Source organism: Myxocyprinus asiaticus, chromosome 7 (assembly GCF_019703515.2).
Source record: "Myxocyprinus asiaticus isolate MX2 ecotype Aquarium Trade chromosome 7, UBuf_Myxa_2, whole genome shotgun sequence".
Classification (NCBI taxonomy): domain Eukaryota; kingdom Metazoa; phylum Chordata; class Actinopteri; order Cypriniformes; family Catostomidae; genus Myxocyprinus; species Myxocyprinus asiaticus.
Genome location: NC_059350.1, coordinates 40,867,712 through 40,883,948, shown reverse-complemented (window position 1 = coordinate 40,883,948; position 16,237 = coordinate 40,867,712). Strand labels below are relative to the sequence as shown.

The 16,237-nt window shown below is 40.7% G+C and overlaps 1 protein-coding gene across 1 annotated transcript in view; it reads left to right on the top strand.

Annotated features, from left to right (window-relative positions):
* Positions 1–325: 325 nt before the first annotated feature.
* The window catches only part of LOC127444117 (protocadherin-7-like), a 50,958-nt gene continuing 35,046 nt past the window's right edge, over positions 326–16,237 (top strand). Inside the window, exons 1-2 of the mRNA XM_051703319.1 lie at positions 326–3,628; positions 4,259–4,975. Of these exons, the coding sequence (XP_051559279.1) occupies positions 1,058–3,628; positions 4,259–4,975 (3,288 nt within the window). The 5' untranslated portion in view covers positions 326–1,057. The remainder of the gene's footprint in view (positions 3,629–4,258; positions 4,976–16,237) is intronic.

Sequence of the window (16,237 nt, the reverse complement as noted above, 5' to 3'; positions counted from 1 at the left end):
ATATTTTTCGCTTCTGTGGTATTTTGTTTTGTGGTCGTATGCAAACACACCCGCTTTATTTGTGCTTTTTAGACTGGTTAAAAGGAAAGAGCGAGCTGCTTCGAGACATAACGCGATCTGCACTCACTCCGTCTCCCGTTTCATCTGACCGGTCGAGTTACGTAGCGAAGGAAATGTTGCAGTGAACTGAGGGGGAAGAGAGTGAGAGAGAGAGCGAGAGCGAGAGAGAGAAAGAGACTGCAGCATCATTTGAGGGACGTTCACATGCAGTGCAGTAGAACGTGCAGGTGAGGGGAGGAGGAGAATGCGGGACTTTTTCCTCAAACATTTCACACACATCCACCGCGGACTCTAGAGGAATAACTAAACGCTTTTGTTGGTACTTCGCTTTCTTGCTCTGCATTTTTCCATAAGTGGCTAATTTACTTGCTTTTGGAAGTCGAACTGAAAAGCTTTCTCTCTTTGCAAGTTAACCGTAAGGAATCAATAAGAGCTTGGCACTCACACGCAAGACTGCAGGGAAAGCTTTCCGGTTTCCCTCGCTGTGTTTCAAGGTAAGAGAAACATATATGAATGGAAAAAAGACTTTAAAAGCAGTCTGGCTTATTCCCAGCCAGTAGCGCAAGCTTTGGGATGCGAATGCGAGGGCTGAATTCACAGACAGATCTCTTTTGTGTTCTGCTGCATTGCAGTTTAAAACAGTGAAAACGCGAGAGGAGCCAGCGCTCCACAGCATCTCAATGAGCCGGACAAAGTCATTTAAACTGCTCGAATTTAACTCCCGTTTACTCCTAAAAGGCATAAAGGAATATTTTTGTCCGTGAAAGTGGTGTTAAGACTTATCGCCGGTGCTGAGCTCTTCACAAAGTGGATGCTTTATTTTATCGTGTTGAAAACGTGACTGGGAAACTAAAAGACTATTGGCAATAACAAAGATTGTTGCCGACGCAGCATAGGACACATCAATAGAAATTAATCGGTTTTCGAGACCGTTTGCTTTGGACCAGAGGAAGCTGCAGATAGAGTGTGAAAGAGAGAGAGAAAGAGAGCGAGAGTCATGGGGAGCTGGAGCGTTGGCGCAGTGCACTCAGCGGGCTGCTACCTTGTGCTCATCCTGCAGCTGCTGACTCAGCTCCCGCGCGTTAATTCAGCGCTACGCTACCGCGTGGCGGAAGAAGGGCCGGCCGATGTGCACATAGGAAACGTGGCTGCGGACCTCGGGCTGTCCACCTCTGGGATTGGGACTGGTGATGTCACTTTCGCTTTGGAATCTGGCTCTGAATACTTCAAAATTGATAATGTGACTGGAGAGCTCACTACAGGTAGCCGGAGGATTGACAGAGAGAAGCTGCCACAGTGTCAGATGATATTTGATGAGAATGAATGCTTTTTGGACTTTGAGGTGTCCGTCATAGGTCCGCTGCAGAGTTGGGTGGATCTGTTTGAGGGGCGTATTGTGGTCACAGACATAAATGACAATACCCCTTCTTTCCCTTCCCCCGTACTCACCCTGTCTGTTGAGGAGAACCGTCCAATTGGCACTCTGTATCTCCTTCCCACGGCCACAGACCGTGATTTTGGCCGCAACGGCATTGATCGCTATGAGCTCATCCAAGACAGCAGAGATGGGGGTTCATCTTTGCGACGACCTGCAAATGGACCCACAAATGGAAATGGTGGTGACCGAAGGAGAGGGTCTGACACAGTGGCTGGAACTAGCAGCAGGAGCAGCGTGTTTGAACTGCAAGTTGCAGACACACCTGATGGACAAAAGCAGCCACAGCTAATTGTAAAAGGCCCTCTGGACCGCGAGGTTCGGGATTCTTATGAACTCGTGCTGCGCGTCCGTGATGGTGGCACCCCATCACGCTCCTCACAAGCTCTGTTACGTGTGTCCATCACAGACATTAATGACAACAGTCCACGCTTTGAGAGAGCAGTGTATGAAGCAGAAATGGCAGAAAATGCCCCACCTGGCACACCTGTCCTGCAGGTGCGTGCCACAGACCGTGATGTTGGTGTGAACGGGCAGGTTGAGTATGTGTTTGGAGCCGCAACGGAATCAGTGCGGCGCCTCCTCAGGCTGGATGAAGCATCAGGTTGGCTAAGTGTTGTGCATCGTATTGACCGTGAAGAAGTTTCACAGCTACGCTTCACAGTAACAGCCCGTGATCGTGGCCAGCCACCCCGCACTGACCGTACTACTGTTGTTCTCAATGTTAGGGATGAAAACGACAATGTGCCTGTCGTGGAAATTCGAAAAATTGGACGTATCCTTGTGCGGGATGGTGCCGCAATGGTTCCAGAGAATGTGTTGGTGGACACACCTGTAGCATTAGTGCAGGTGTCAGACCGTGACCAGGGAGAGAATGGTGCAGTGACCTGCACTGTGGTGGGGGATGTTCCATTCACATTGAAACCAGCTGGTGAGACAGCCCTACCACCTCCACCAGCCACGGACGATGCCTTTGAACGAAACAAAAAGAAATATTTTCTCCACACCTCAGCACTGTTGGATTATGAAGCTACACGTGAATATAGTGTCACTATCGTTGCAGTGGACTCTGGTAGCCCAAGCCTCTCTAGTAACAGTTCTCTCCAAGTGCGTGTGGTGGACATAAATGACCATGCTCCAACTTTTGCCCAAAGCCTGGTGGAGGTCCACTTTGCAGAGAATAATGCCCCAGGAGAACGAGTGGTTACTGTAGTGGCGGCTGATGCAGACAGTGGCAAAAATGCAGAGATTGCTTACTCTCTGGATCCATCTGTAAATGGAGCTTTTTATATAGATGCCGATAACGGTGATATTCGTGCCACTGGGGCACTGGATAGAGAGCAGAGGGAACGGTATGAATTTCGTGTGATAGCTCGAGACAAGGGAACTCCCTCTCTGCAGGGCTCTGCTACCGTTGTGGTCCAGGTCACAGACAGGAACGATAATGCTCCTAAATTTGTACAGGAAATCTTCACATTCTATGTCAAAGAGAACCTGCTCGCCAATAGCCCTGTTGGCATGGTTACAGTTACCGATGCAGATGAAGGGGAGAATGCAGAGTTGAGTCTTTTTGTTGATGACGATGAAGATGAGGGTGGAAAGGAGGGCAAAGAGGAAAAGCAAGAAGTTTTCTCCATAGAAAATAACACTGGTACCATTTTCTCCTCTGCATCCTTTGACCGTGAGCGACGTAGTGCATACTCATTCCGCGTGCGTGCTGTTGATGGTGGAGAGCCGCCGCGGTCTGCAACTGCCACTGTCTCCCTGTTTGTCACTGATGAAAATGACAATGCGCCATCCATCACATCACCCGCTAATGAATCATACACCCTCCTGCCACCTGCTAGTGGGGCCCGGACTGTAGTCCGCACAGTCACAGCCTCTGACTGCGACACTGGGTCTAATGCTGATCTCCGCTACGCACTTGTAGGTGGAAACCCATTTCGTCTGTTTGAAATTGGCTCAAGCAGTGGGGTCATCACCCTGGCAGAGCCCCTGGAGAGAAGACACAGGGGTCTGCACCGCTTGGTGGTCCGGGTTAATGACAGTGGTGTGCCTTCCCTTTGTTCCATGGCATTGGTGCATGTCTTCATCAATGAGAGCTTGGCCAACACTTCACTGGTGGATGCACAGGTGAGACAGACACAAACAAGGGCTAATTCAGCTAAAGAAACAGCAGCAGCTTGTGCTGTTGAATAATCAGCCTATGTAGAATGGGGGAAAATTAAAGTCAGCAACTCAATAGGGTTGAAATTTAATAGAGTAATTTTGTTTGCTATGAAATGATCAAATTGAAAGGTGAACTGCAGTCAAAGACTTTCTGATAACTTTGCACAACTAGGAAATCACTGCACATTTCTAAGAATGTTGCTGTTTATAAATATTCATGCATCAAATTGCCGTTGACCCACATAGATATTGGGTAGAAGGAAATTCACACAAATACAATGATGAAAGATACATGAACACAAGCATTCACATACACAGTCAAACTTGCCTGTGCAGCATAATTATGATTGAATATCCAAGTCTTGACACGATAATTGAGAAGTCTGGGCCTTGCAGTAGGAATGAATGTGTGTGTGTGTGTGTGTGTGTGTGTGTGTGTGTGTGTGTGTGTGTGTGTGTGTGTGTGCATGTGTGTGGCTCAGCAGACTGAGCTGTAAAATGAGGATGCAGTTATCAAAGGGCAGACACACCATTTATGAATTTTGCTTCCAATTTCTTGCTCCCTCTCTCTCTCTATATGTCTTGCTCTTTCAGGTGGCCCGCAGCCTTGCTGTCCCCCTGTCTCTGGATATTGCAGGTGATCCAGACAGCGAGAGAGCTCTGGGTAAACAGCGCTTGAGCGTTGCCATTGGAGTCCTAGCCGGTGCCGCTGCCGTTATACTGGTGATCCTCCTGGTGGTGACGGCACGACAGTGCGGCGCCCAGGGTAAGAACGGCTATGAGGCTGGCAAGAAGGAGCCAGAGGAGGACTTCTTCAGTCCACAGCCTCCCCCTCTACAAGCCCAGGGCTCCCAAAACGAGCGTGGGCGCAAACCACGCAGAGACAAGCGTAGCAATGGTAGCACCAAATCTGAGCGCTCTCTGTACAGTGGAATTATGACAGTGAATGGCTGCAGACGTGGGGGAGGCGATGAAGAAGAGGAGGATGAAGAGGCGAGCAGTGCCAGCAAGAGGATTGCGGCCCGTTATTGTGCGGCTGCAGATGGAGACCCCAGTAGTCCAAGACTTAGCACAAGACGCCACCAATCAAGTCCCGACCTGGCCCGCCACTACAAGTCCAGCTCACCTCTACCTGCAGTGCATCTGCAGCCCAACTCACCACCTGTGGAAGGGAAGAAGCACCAGGCTGTGCAGGAACTGCCACCCACTAACACCTTCACTGGTAATGGCACTAGTAACGCAGACGCCATGTCACTCAGCTCAGACCAGTGCTCCGATTATGGCTGCCAGTCTACGAAGTACAGCAAACAGGTAAGAACTCAATGGTCTGTGACTCAGACCAACTGCTTCAACAGGTACTTCCAGGCCATGTTTACTAAGTGTCTCGTGTTAGTTTTGGGTTAGTTTGACCATTTAGCTAGCAATGACTAATATTAGTATACTAATAGTATACAATATATGTGTTGGCCTAAGCTCACCGATCTTGAGTCAGAATTCATCTTATAATCTGAATTCACATGATTTCACTCAATAGTCTACTGTATGATCTAATAACACTTTTGCTTAAGGCTAAAAAGAAGAAGCAGTTAGTCAGTTAATAGTAATTTTTGATTTTATTTTTTGCCTACTTTCACTGTAATTTCTTTGTTTTTAAATGTGAAAGTTTTTTTGTAACACCAAAAAATGTTACAAGGCTTGTCAAGACGAAAGCCTCTAGCCTTAACTAGATTTGAATTGCAAAATCAACCTCAATTCTGTAGGTCCTGTGGGATATTTCCATATTAATATTCAAAATGCTGACAGTACATGGATTACTCCACTAATTTTCTTTGTGTAAATTGTAGTTAAGTTTTCCAAGAAATAAGCCTGTAGTAAACATACAGTATACTTTTAGATACTCGTACAATAAGTTGCCCATATGTAGTCAATAGCTTTTGGATTGTATTTTAGTACTGAGATGAAAGTTTGAAGTTGGTTATATGATTCATGATCTGCTCATAGCTAAATTCGAATCTCAAAAAATACAAATGAAAAAAGCAAACCTCGTCTTAGCCAAAGAAAGTGGCAACTTCTGCAATCACCCTGCACAGTTGTTGTGTTACAGCATATAGAGTGGTTAAGGTTATATGGTGTTAAGTGCCTGCTCTCCTTTCCAGGAGTAGCTACTGAAAATAGACTGTCGAAGAGAGGAAAAATGCTAACCCATTTTCTCTTACACCATCATAGATCTCTTTTTACTTGCTCAGTCTCTCTTTCTTCCTCTCTTTATATCTTGCTCTTCATCATACTCCCATTCTTTTTCTGTCTTCGACATTCTTTCTACTCCTTTTACACACACTTTCATTTTTCTGACACATGTTTGGTAGTGTTAAATATAGAGTGGAATATACTGTATGCCTGTTCTGATGCAGCCTTGGGTGGAAAGTGCCCAGTGTGTGTGTGTCGGTGTGGAAACGGTTGAGAGAGAAACATATAGGCTATAGCAGAGTTGTCTTTTTTACATAATCTGTCATCTTTACACATTTATCCATGTCATATATTTAATGCAGCATATCCAAAGTGCTAACATAGCACTTAACGATGGTATTAAAAAAAAATTATCTATACACCATTTGACAGGTGCTGTGGATTTAGCCCAAACCAAAGGGTGGCCTCATAATAGCAAGATATGGTTAAATTGAACACCGGGATCTCGTTACATTTTCTGACAGGTATTTGGAGCTTAAACCAAATCCACAGAGGTCTACACAGATGAGTCCTAAATGACATGTCATTTTTGGCCTCTTTAGTATGATTGACAGTTGGATTGTGAGTGTCTTAAAAAACAGCTGATGAAGTCGCATGACCTAATCAATCCATCCACAGTGGTGCGATCCTGACCACAGTGGGTGGGTTAATCCAATACCAAGTTAATACTCTTAATCTGCTGAATGTTTTTTTTTTCATCTGTCAGACGAAAATGCTTAATGGTGATTTCGGTTGTGTATTGGTGTGCATATGCGTGTGTGTTAATGCTTACTGGAGAGTTTGTTGGACTCTTTCTGTCGGTTTAATCAATTATTGATCACACTGTAATTAACTCCTCTACCGCAGAGCTTTGTGACCTAGCCTAACTTAAGCTTGGTGCTGAGTGCATATGTGTGTGTGTTTGGGTGTCTGTGTGTTGCTTCCATGATGGTATAGTGTGATGGCAAACCAATACCCCACTGTTGTATGAATTAGCAAATTGGCTCTTGCATGTGTGCGTGTGAGTGTTTGCGCTTAAACGGCACTTTCAGAATTGAACAGTGATGAAAATGGAAATCCTGTTGACCTATATCTGTCTCTCTCTCTCTCTCTCTCTCTCTCTCTCAATCGTGCATCTCTACCCTATCAGCTATAAATGCACAACTCAGCATGTTCCTGAGTGAAACTCCCTCTTTGCCGCAGCGCACTTTTTCTCTAGCCCCTCCCCCTCCTGCCCACTCACGCCAACACCTATCGACCGGCAGCATCCTGTCCCCAAGGCAGCCCACATTCCTATCATTTCAATAGACAAAGGGTAATCAATATACTAGGCTTGTTAATTTAGGCTTGTGTTTTGAGAGTAAAGTATATATATATATATATATATATATATATATATATATATATATATATACACACACACACACACACACACACTTAGGTGTTCAGGGTTAATGATCAGACAGGTGCGCAGTAGGTGAATCTCGGGATCAGGCAACAGGTCAGATGGCTATCTGATATACTTGACACTCACACTTGCATGCACGCAGGGGCCATGCATACACTCATGAGGGCCAACTCCAGAGATAGATATTATAAATTAATGGAGGAGACTAGAGATGGAGAGGCTAGGAGACAGAGGGAGACACATAGAGGGAGAGAGAAATGAGGGGAGACCGCTAATGCCTACCTCATTTTTGCAGGGCTGTATTGATTTTCATTGGGAAAGCATTTTGAAAGCTTTTACATGGACGTGTACTGCAATAGTTATAAAGGATATAAGAATGATGGTGGCAGACTGTGTGTGTGTGTGTGTGTGTGTGTGTGAGTGTTTGTGGGTGTGTGTGTGTTTGACCTAGCTATGTTATTGGGGACAGAATTTGTTAAAAAATGTCCCCAGAAGCTGGCTAAATCAGAAAAGAAAATGCATTTTGGGGATGTCCTCTAAAGGAAAAATGGTTTATTAAGACACCAAACAATGTCTTTATTCGCTTCTAAAAATGGCAAAAGTTGTATTTCAGGGGTAGGGTTAGGCTTTGGATGTAGCAGTTATAATAAACGATATTAATTTAATACACATAACCTCAGTTACATAACTTTTGATTATCTCAGTTTCTGCATCATTATGTTTTCTGATTGCCTTTCAGATCACATATTATTTCAAGTGCTCAATTAAAAGTCCCTTAATTCAAGGCAAGCACTGTACACTTGCAATAAATAACCTCACTTGTGTGTACTTCCCATAAAATTGTGCTGGACATCTGCAAAATGCAATGCTATAAAAATGGCAAATGATGCTTTTCAGGGGCCAAGTTTAACATAGTGAAAAATGAGAGGTTAATAATTTATAGATGGCACAGTAGGTTAGTAGCATTGATGGCCACAAACAGATGGGAGGTGTTCTCATGTGACCACCACATCAACAGCCATTAGTCCAAGTTTAACTAATTTATCCAGATATTCCTTCAGTGAAATTGAAAGATAATTAAGAATAGAGGAGATAAGTATAAATGGTGTAAACCTGCCATTTAAACACAATTTTAATATGCTTTTGTTGTATTACAAAGGTTTTATTACAAACTCAAAACAATTTTTAAAAATTTTCGTGATGTTACTCAGAGGTGTGTTATTACTTTTCAGTGATCAGATTTATTATTTTTGCCGGAAGGACAATAAAACAGGTGAAGAAATCCCATAGGCAAAAATTTGAGGAGGGACCCAAGCAATATCAGTATAAAAATCACGTTTCCATTACAAATGTAATTTATGCTTAAGTTTGCAATACGTTAAAACAATTAGCAAAAAAACTGCGTTTCCATCCCATTTGTTCACGAGAACAAAAAATGGAAAATGGAAGTTGTAGCTATGCACTGGTAAAGCAACTCTAGTTCTTTTTTTTTTTTTTTTTTAGTTTTTGAGTTTTTAAATTTTTATCCCCTTTTCTCCCAATTTGTAATGCCCAATTCCCACTACTTAGTAGGTCCTCGTGGTGGCACAGTTACTCACCTCAATCCAAGTGGCGGAGGACAAGTCTCAGTTGCCTCCACTTCTGAGACTGTCAATCCATGCATCTTATCACGTGGCTTGTTGTGCATGACACCACGGAGACTCCCAGCATGTGGAGACTCATGCTACTCTCCGCGATTCACACATAACTTACCATACGCCCCATTGAGAGCGAGAATCACTAATCACGACCATGAGGAGGTTACCCCATGTGACTCTACCCTCCCTAGCAACCGGGCCAATTTGGTTGCTTAGGAGACCTGGCTGGAGTCACTTAGCACACCCTGGATTCGAACTCATGACTCCAGGGGTGGTAGAGTTCTTTTGTTTAACGTAATAAATAACTCGCAGTTTAAAACGCGCTAACAAAAAGCTCATGAGGTTACAAATCTCATGTTTGTTTGCAATCGGCAGCAAATGTGTTTGCCTGGGAACGAAAGCATGCCACGCAGTTTTGGGAGGTACAGTAATTGTAGCCAGTCATTTTAATGACAGGGTTTGGTTCTGGCATTTCAGAATGACCAGAGCAACATTTGAGATGCCATGCGATGATATTGTTTTACTGGTTAGTCCAGTTATGAGTGAATTATTCAGTTACATGATTTTTTAGATCTTTAGGAATATTTAGGAATATATTCGTAAATGTGTTCCCATTGTAGTTTAAGTTCATGACTTCTTATTGAATAAATCTTTTATCCTCCTCAAGCGAATGTATGTACGTTTTTATACGCATTTTGGAGATTTTATTTGCATATTAGTGTTTCCATCACTTAGTGTTTTTTATGCAATATCTCAAAATATGTATAAAAATGTGGATGAAAACATAGCTATAGAGACTTGTGGGTGGACTCTTTTGTCTTGGGCCAGTAAGCAACCACCTACCCTAGCAACCACCAAGAACTCCCCAACAACACTATAGTAATGCACTAAAACTGCTCATAACACTTTAGCAACCACCCACAACACCCTAGCACCACACCATTCTTCAGAAAATATATCTTCAATTTAACTTCCACAGTCCTGCTAGTTTACTTAGCAGAGTGAATAGAAAAATACATTTTATTCAAATATGTCATATGGAAAGAAACGCAATAATTATTATTTTTTTAAATTTATTATATATATTTTTTAAAATTAAAATCTCTTCCTTGTCTTCCTTCTTCCGTGTCCGTTTAGGCTTTGTTTGCCACACCGTATAAATCTGAAGTGAGTCATAGCACCAAGGCTGACTGAGCTTTGTAAAGCACAGACCTCCTCGCCCAAATCTTTCAACCTCAAAATGAGACATGACAGGAATTTACGGTATTCCTTACCCAAATGCACACAGACAAGCAGCAACAGAACCAGAAACACACACACACACACACACACACACATTAGGCTGAGATGCAAATTGTGTTGTGGAGTTGTGGAGCTGAAAATTTCCCATCCACTTACGTCAGTTTCCTCCATAGAAGATCTAGAGTAGGCTATGACTGTGCACTTTTTCTTTCTGAACCCAGAATGGGAAACTTTTGTAAAGAGATGATGAGATCAATAAGATTTTCACTTTGCTTCTCTCTTTCCATAATGCTCCATAGCTCTGCTTCCAAAATATTATCTTGCCAAATGCTTGATGGCTATTATTAAAGATATTCCTGTAGGTGTTTGCCACATTTAATAGGACAGGCATCAATTCTATCACAAATCACACACACATACTTACACTGGCAGACAATTACATTTACACATACACACCCTATGCAGGCAATTAAACAAACAACAGCACACAATAAAACACCCCTTTGCTAGCACTATGTATTTCGTTCTCAGCACACTGCTGGTATTGAGTGAGAAGCTCAAGCATTTAGAGTTCCAGTGTCATTTCCCATTCATCTCTACGTGTTTGACATTCATATTTGAGCCAGCATTAACCAAACTCTCCGGTTCCCTGGTTCCCTGGTACTTGAGGTTCTCGCAGGGTGATCCTTTTGTTGTGGTCTTGCTTTACCGCTGTGGTTCTACTGTTACAGTTCAGGGTTACCCCAGTGTCATGAACCAGCCTGAGTATTCATCTTTTATTTAAACAACCCAGGCTGCCTCTGCCTGTCAGATAGAGAGAGACAGATGCATAGTTAAACCCCTGAGTAAAGCAAGAAAAAATAAAAAATTAAAATAAAGTAAATAAATATATAATAAGAAATAAATATTAAAAAGTGAAAGCGAGAACATAATATATTTAATAATAATATATCATTATATATTTATAGTACTGTAAGAAATGATATGTGTGTGTGTGTGTGTGTGTATATATATATATATATATATATATATATATATATATATATATATATATATATATATATATATATATACAGATTATATCTCTACAGTATAAATTTCCTACATGATATTAGTATTCATAGGCATTCATCTGTGTACATTTTCTACACAACATCTGTCTTTTATGTATATACAACTTTAGAGATCTTACAAATCTTTTTAAATCTTCTGTTCTTTCAAAAGATTAGGTTGGAATTGAAATTGCCTACACAAGTGAACAAGTTCAGTTCACACACACACACACACACACACACACACACACACACACACACACATACGTTCAACATTCATTAAGCATGAAATGTAAGTTCCAACTAATCTGGCTTTTGAAATCACGCAGACTAAAAATTAAACCATAATGCCAAATTTGTATATGCATTATATGTTGATAAATTCATTTATCATTAATTTTCATACGGTAACATCTAAATTAACTGGTCCAAGTCAAAAATATTATTTGACATCAAAGAATCAACCTGAACACATTAGTTTACTCCAACAAAACTGATATTAAGGGTTATGTCTAGTAGAAATAGTTATTTAATTAAGAAAACAATTGAAGGTTACACCTTTTTACAGTGCATCATTGTCTATCCAAATGTAAAAAATTTACATATGCTAGAACAAAACTTAATGTCTTAATAACAAATACCATACCAATGCGATCACGCTGAAATTCCATTTGTAATGTGTATATTAGCATACATAACAAAGAGTAAAGACAGAAAGAGTACAGTGTTGATTGCCCCCTCTTTAATTACCATTTTGAGTCTGTTTGGACTATCACAAGACTATAATTAGGGATTATACCTTGGCTCAATTTGGTTGTGGAAAGATGAGCAGGAAAGAAATAAAAAAGATTAAAACAGGGGAATGGGTGACTCTGTCCTCCTCTTAGGAAAGAAAGAAAAAAAGATAAAAACAGGGGAATGGGTGACTCTGTCCTCCTCTTAACACATTGTAAGACATGCAGATCATATTGCTCTGGCTTATTAATGCCTGTTCCTGGCTACCCATGTATACGTGTACATGACCATCCTGAGGGATTTATTAATGTGTGTACAGTTGGTAAAGTATGTCAATCAAATTAAATAACATTGTGTTGTGATTTCTAACATTTAGTACAGCATTGTACACAGTACATATGTGAACAGCATGACAACTGGGTGGAATAATAGTGCAAGAATGCAGCATTATTGGGAGCAGGGGAGGTTTTGAACGACAGTATTTAGAGTGGTCAGACATACTACTGAGACATTATTCTGCTTGGAAACTGCAGATTTTTTTTCCTCGCTGAATATGCGTAGTTCACGTAGGTTCGTGTAATTTTTTTAAGTAGAATAACATCAAGATTTAACGGAATTGTTTACCCAAAAATTACAATTCTGTTATAATTTACTCACCCTCATGTCATTTCAAACCCATATGACTTTCTTTCTTATGCGAAACACAAAAGGAGATGTTTTAATGAATAATGTGGTCCATCTTTTCAATAAAATGGCAGTGAATAGTGGCTCACTTTAAAGCTTAAAAAGGACCCAAATATATCATAAAAGTATCACATGCAACTCGTGCATCATATTCCAAATCTTCTGAAGTCATACGATTTTGGTCAGAAAACAAGCAGAAATGTAAATAATTTTTCAGTGAAAATCTTGACATCCGTTGCACTTTCATTAGCGCTTTGAGAAAAGCTCATTCACAGTGGTTTTGTTAAACACAATACAAGTTCCACTTTTTGTGTGAAAATGAAAGTACATTTTTATTGTATTTTTGGCTAAAATATTCCTTTGACAGTTATATTAATATACTGTATAATGGACAGTGTATATTTTAGATTCTATGACTGGTCACTTTTTCCTTTTCACCGTTTTTTTTATAATTTTTTTATTAACATTTTTATTGATTCACACAGAAAACACGAAAAGCAAAAAATATATACATGGAATCAACATTTAACATTTAACCCCCACCACTACCACTCCCCCTCCCAATCCCCAACCCCCAACCCCACCCCAACCCCCAACAAACACTCCCGTGGTCACATGAGCATATACAAAAAAAAATAATAATAATAATTTATATATATATATATATATATATATATATATATATATATATATATATATATATATATATACACAGTACTGTGCAAAAGTTTTAGGCACTTGGGAAAAACATTGCATAGTGAGGATGTCTTCAAATATAATGCCATGAATTGTTTTCATTTATCAATTAACGTCATACAAAGTCGAGTAAATATAAAAAAAAAGCTAAATAAATATTTGGTGTGACCACCTTTGCCTTCAAAACAGCACCAATTCTTCTAGGTACACCTGGACACAGTTTTTCTTTGGTTTTGGCAGATAGGATGTTCCAATCTTCTTGGAGAATTTGCCACAGTTCTTCTGTCTAGTCTCAATTGCTTCTGTCTCTTCTTGTAATCCCAGACTGATTCAATATTCAGTGGGGGGCTCTGTTGGGACCATGACATCTGTTGCAGGGCTTCCTGTTCTTCTGTTCTATTCTATTCTTTTTGCAAAAGAAATGTTTGTGAGTCTAAAATGTATATTTCCTATTGTCACACTAAAGCTGAAAATATAAATAACCATCTTAAGAAAAATGTTTTTGTAAAGCAACTTATGTGCCTAAGACTTTTGTACAGTACTCTCTCTCTCTCTCTCTCTCTCTCTCTCTCTCTCTCTCTATATATATATATATATATATATATAAATATATATATAAAATAATCATACACTTCTACATCTAAACCTCTCTCAAGAATGCCAAACATTTGCCCCATTTCGCAACAAACAAATCCAAATTACCCAGTCTACTAAATACCACTTCCTCATACGCCACCACCCTCTCCATCTCCGTTCACCACTCCTGAAATGGGGGTGCTCCAGCCAACTTCCATCCCCTCAAAACAATCTGTTTGGCAACCATAACACTGGTCAGGACCCAATTCTTTATGTTTTGAAGTCTGGGGCAAAACAAAATCCGAGTGCCCAACACATCACACACAAAACTCTGAACCTTCATCCAAAACCCCTGGATGACACAAAGCTTATGCGCCATACCTTCCGCCACCACCCCTGGAAAATCATCCTCCTTTCTTATCGCAGCTGCTAATGGCTCCAGGGCAAGACAGAACAATAATGGGGAAAGAGGGCAACCCTGCCGGGTGCCCCTATCCAGAGTAAAATAATCTGAAATTAATCCATTTGTTTGTACCGCCACTACCGGATGCCTATAAAGTAACTTTATCCATCCAATAAAAGTGTTCCCGAACCTGTATATTTCCAAAATCTTAAAAAGACAATCCCATTCTACCATATCAAACGCCTTTTCGCCGTCAAGTGAGATGACCATGACCATAGTCTGATCATTCGCCACTGACCACATGATATTGATGAAACGCCTAATGTTATCAGAAGAGCTGCGGCCCCGAATAAACCCCACCTGATCTATATGTATAAGAGATGTCATAACTTTACTTAATCGGTTAGCCAGAATTTTTGAAAATATTTTTACATCTAACTGGATCAGGGAAATTGGATGGTAACTCTTACATTCACTTGGATCTTTGTCCTTTTTAAGAATCAGACTGATCCGGGCTTGTGTCATGGTTGGCGGAAGCTGTCCATTCTTTAATGATTACATATAAACCTCTAGCAAAAGTGGAGCCAGTTCTGTAGCATAAGATCTAAAAATTCCTGTAGGCAAGGCCTTAATTTCCTCGCCAAGCTCCTCCAAGGTTATCTCAGAATCAAGAGAATTTTTTTGCTCAGTCGTCAGTTTAGGGAGTTCTAATGGTTCCACAAAGTTTGTAATATCTTCATCAGTAGATGAAGACATGGAACTATAGAGATCAAGATAGAATTCTTTAAAAGCATTATTAATATCAATGGCTGAGGTAAATATTTCACCACCAACAGATTTCACTGAGGTAATGGTAGAAAAAGACTCTCTCTGCTTTATGTATCTAGCCAAAAGCTTTCCCTGCTTTGTCCCCTGACTCAACGTATGACTGCCTTGCCCTGAATAGCCAAAACTCCACCTTCCGCAACAAAATGGTATAATATATTTCAATCGGGTCAATTCTCTGAGGCCATCAGACGACATTTGGCGCTTCAGCTCTGCCTCTGCACTTTTTATATTCCCTTCCAACTCCACGAGTTCTCGTGCTTTGGATTTTTTGGTGAATGAGGCATACTGTATGATCCGACCCCTAAGAACTGCCTTAAGTGCCTCCCAAGCCATGCCCACAGAGGACACTGAGGACCAGTTGGTCTCCATATAAACATTGATTTCAGCCTTTAACATTTGTTGAAATTCAGGATTTTGCAAAAGGGATACATTAAAGCACCAACAATATGATTTTTTTTCTCTGTATGTGGCAACAACTCTAAACTCACTAGGGTGTGATCTGAGACTAAAATGTTTCCAATTGAGCAATCAACAACAGATTAAATTAGGGACTTAGATATATATAAATAAAAAAACTATTCTAGAATAAATCTTATGGACTGATGAAAAAAATGTATAGTCCCTACCAGATGGGTACAAAAGTCTCTATCTGTGAGACCAAGATTTTTACACATCCTGTGAAGCATCAGTGTTGCTCTAGGGGGCTTACACACTTTTTCTTCACTATGATCAAGGACTGAGTCCATCAATAAATTAAAGTCTCCTCCCAATATTATATCATGAGGGGTGCCAGCGTCTTGCAATGCTGATCATCAGCGTAAGGTGCGTAAATATTAGCCAAAATCAACCTTTGCCCCTGAATTTCTGCTAAAACAATAATGACTCTTCCTAATTTATCTTTAATCTGTTTGAGACATTTGAATTGTAGATGTTTACTCCCCTGCTCTTACTTGAACCAGCACTAAAGGATAAATGTCCACCCCATAACTTCCCAAATTTTTCAGCTTCCAGCGTGGAAAGATGCATTTCTTGAAGAAACACTATATCATATTTCTTATGTTTAAGAAAATAAATAACCTTCCTTCT